Source organism: Lactuca serriola, chromosome 3, assembly GCF_051521515.1.
Source record: "Lactuca serriola cultivar US96UC23 chromosome 3, Lser_US96UC23_V15, whole genome shotgun sequence".
In the NCBI taxonomy this organism is placed as follows: Eukaryota; Viridiplantae; Streptophyta; class Magnoliopsida; order Asterales; family Asteraceae; genus Lactuca; species Lactuca serriola.
The window spans coordinates 141,260,630-141,261,906 of NC_136410.1; the positions used below are offsets into that span (position 1 = coordinate 141,260,630).

At 44.6% G+C, this 1,277-nt stretch overlaps 1 protein-coding gene across 1 annotated transcript; it reads left to right on the forward strand.

Annotated features, from left to right (window-relative positions):
- The first annotated feature begins 564 nt into the window (after positions 1-564).
- On the forward strand, positions 565-981 carry LOC145095751 (uncharacterized). The gene has a single exon (XM_079033581.1). The coding sequence runs from the start codon at positions 565-567 to the stop codon at positions 979-981; it is 417 nt and encodes a 138-aa protein (XP_078889707.1).
- The last annotated feature ends 296 nt before the right edge of the window (positions 982-1,277 follow it).

Here is a 1,277-nt window from a genome sequence, read left to right on the forward strand (position 1 = left end):
TTGATTGACCAAGAGTTCCCATTTTCTGGCAATTCGGGAGAGCATGTCGGCCGAGAAGTTGACCAATGTGTATATTCGCGAGGTTATTTCTCACCATGGGGTTCCTGTTTCTATTTTTTTAAACTGTGATGTTCGGTTCACCTCCCGTTTCTGGCGGAAGTTCCATGACAAACTGGGGACGAGGCTGCATTTCAGCACAACTTATCATCCGCACACTGACGACCAGAGCGAGCAGACCATTCAGATTGTCGATGATATGTTTCAAGCATGCGTTATTGATTTTGATGGGAGCTGATACTCCTACCTACCTCTTGCAGAGTTCTCCTACAACAACAGTTTTCACTCCAGTATTGGTGCTCCGCCTTTTGAGTTGTTGTATGGGCGGAGGTGTCGTACCCTAGTTTGTTGGGAAAAGTTGGTCACAGGGTCATGGGTCGGACCGAGGTGGTTTTGTAGACTATAGAGATGATTCACCAGATTACACAGAGATTGCAGACAGCTCGGATTCGGTAGAAGAGCTATGCCGACCGATGCCAATCTAAGTTGGAGTTCCAAGTTGACGACATGGTGTTGCTGAAGGTCTCACCTTGGAAGGGTGTGATTTGCTTTAGGAAGAAGGGGATGTTGGGCCCTCAATATATCGTACCATTCAAGATTGTTTCTAGGGTTAGCAAGGTTGATTATAGATTGGATCTTCCGAAGGAGCTCATTCAGATTCATAGCACTATCCACGTTTCGCAAGATGAGGATGCATTGGTATCATTGGATGACATTCAGGTTGATGAGTGCATGGACTATGCTGAGAGGCTGGTGGTTGTTCTGGAAAGGAAGGTAAAGGTTCTACGTAACAAGGAGATACCTTTGGTAAAGGTACAATCACAACATCAGAAGGGATCCGAGTTGACTTGGGAGCCGAAGGTCGAGATGCAAGAGCATTATCCAGATTTGTTCACTGTAGAAGGCTTCGAGGATGAAGCCTAGTCTAAGTGGAGGAGAGTTTTAACATCCTGATTCCCAGGTATGAGAATTTTATTAAAAAGGCAAATTTTTCCTTGTAACTCATCGAGTTATGGCCTCAACTTGAGGTGTTCAAAGTTTGGGGCCACGAATCTTTTTGGACTAACTCGATGAATTGGTGGCTGAATATGAAACCCTGATTTTTAGGGTGTTTCACCCTATTTAAAGGCCTTAAGTCCATATGTTGGCCACCCTAATAGCATCCTCTATCCATAAACCCTAGATTTCGTGCATCTTATCCCAAGTTTGTGTGCTTAAAA

Excerpts from the sequence above, each read along its gene's own strand:
- LOC145095751 (XM_079033581.1), top strand. The coding sequence starts at position 565 with ATGGTGTTGCTGAAGGTCTCACCTTGGAAGGGTGTGATTTGCTTTAGG.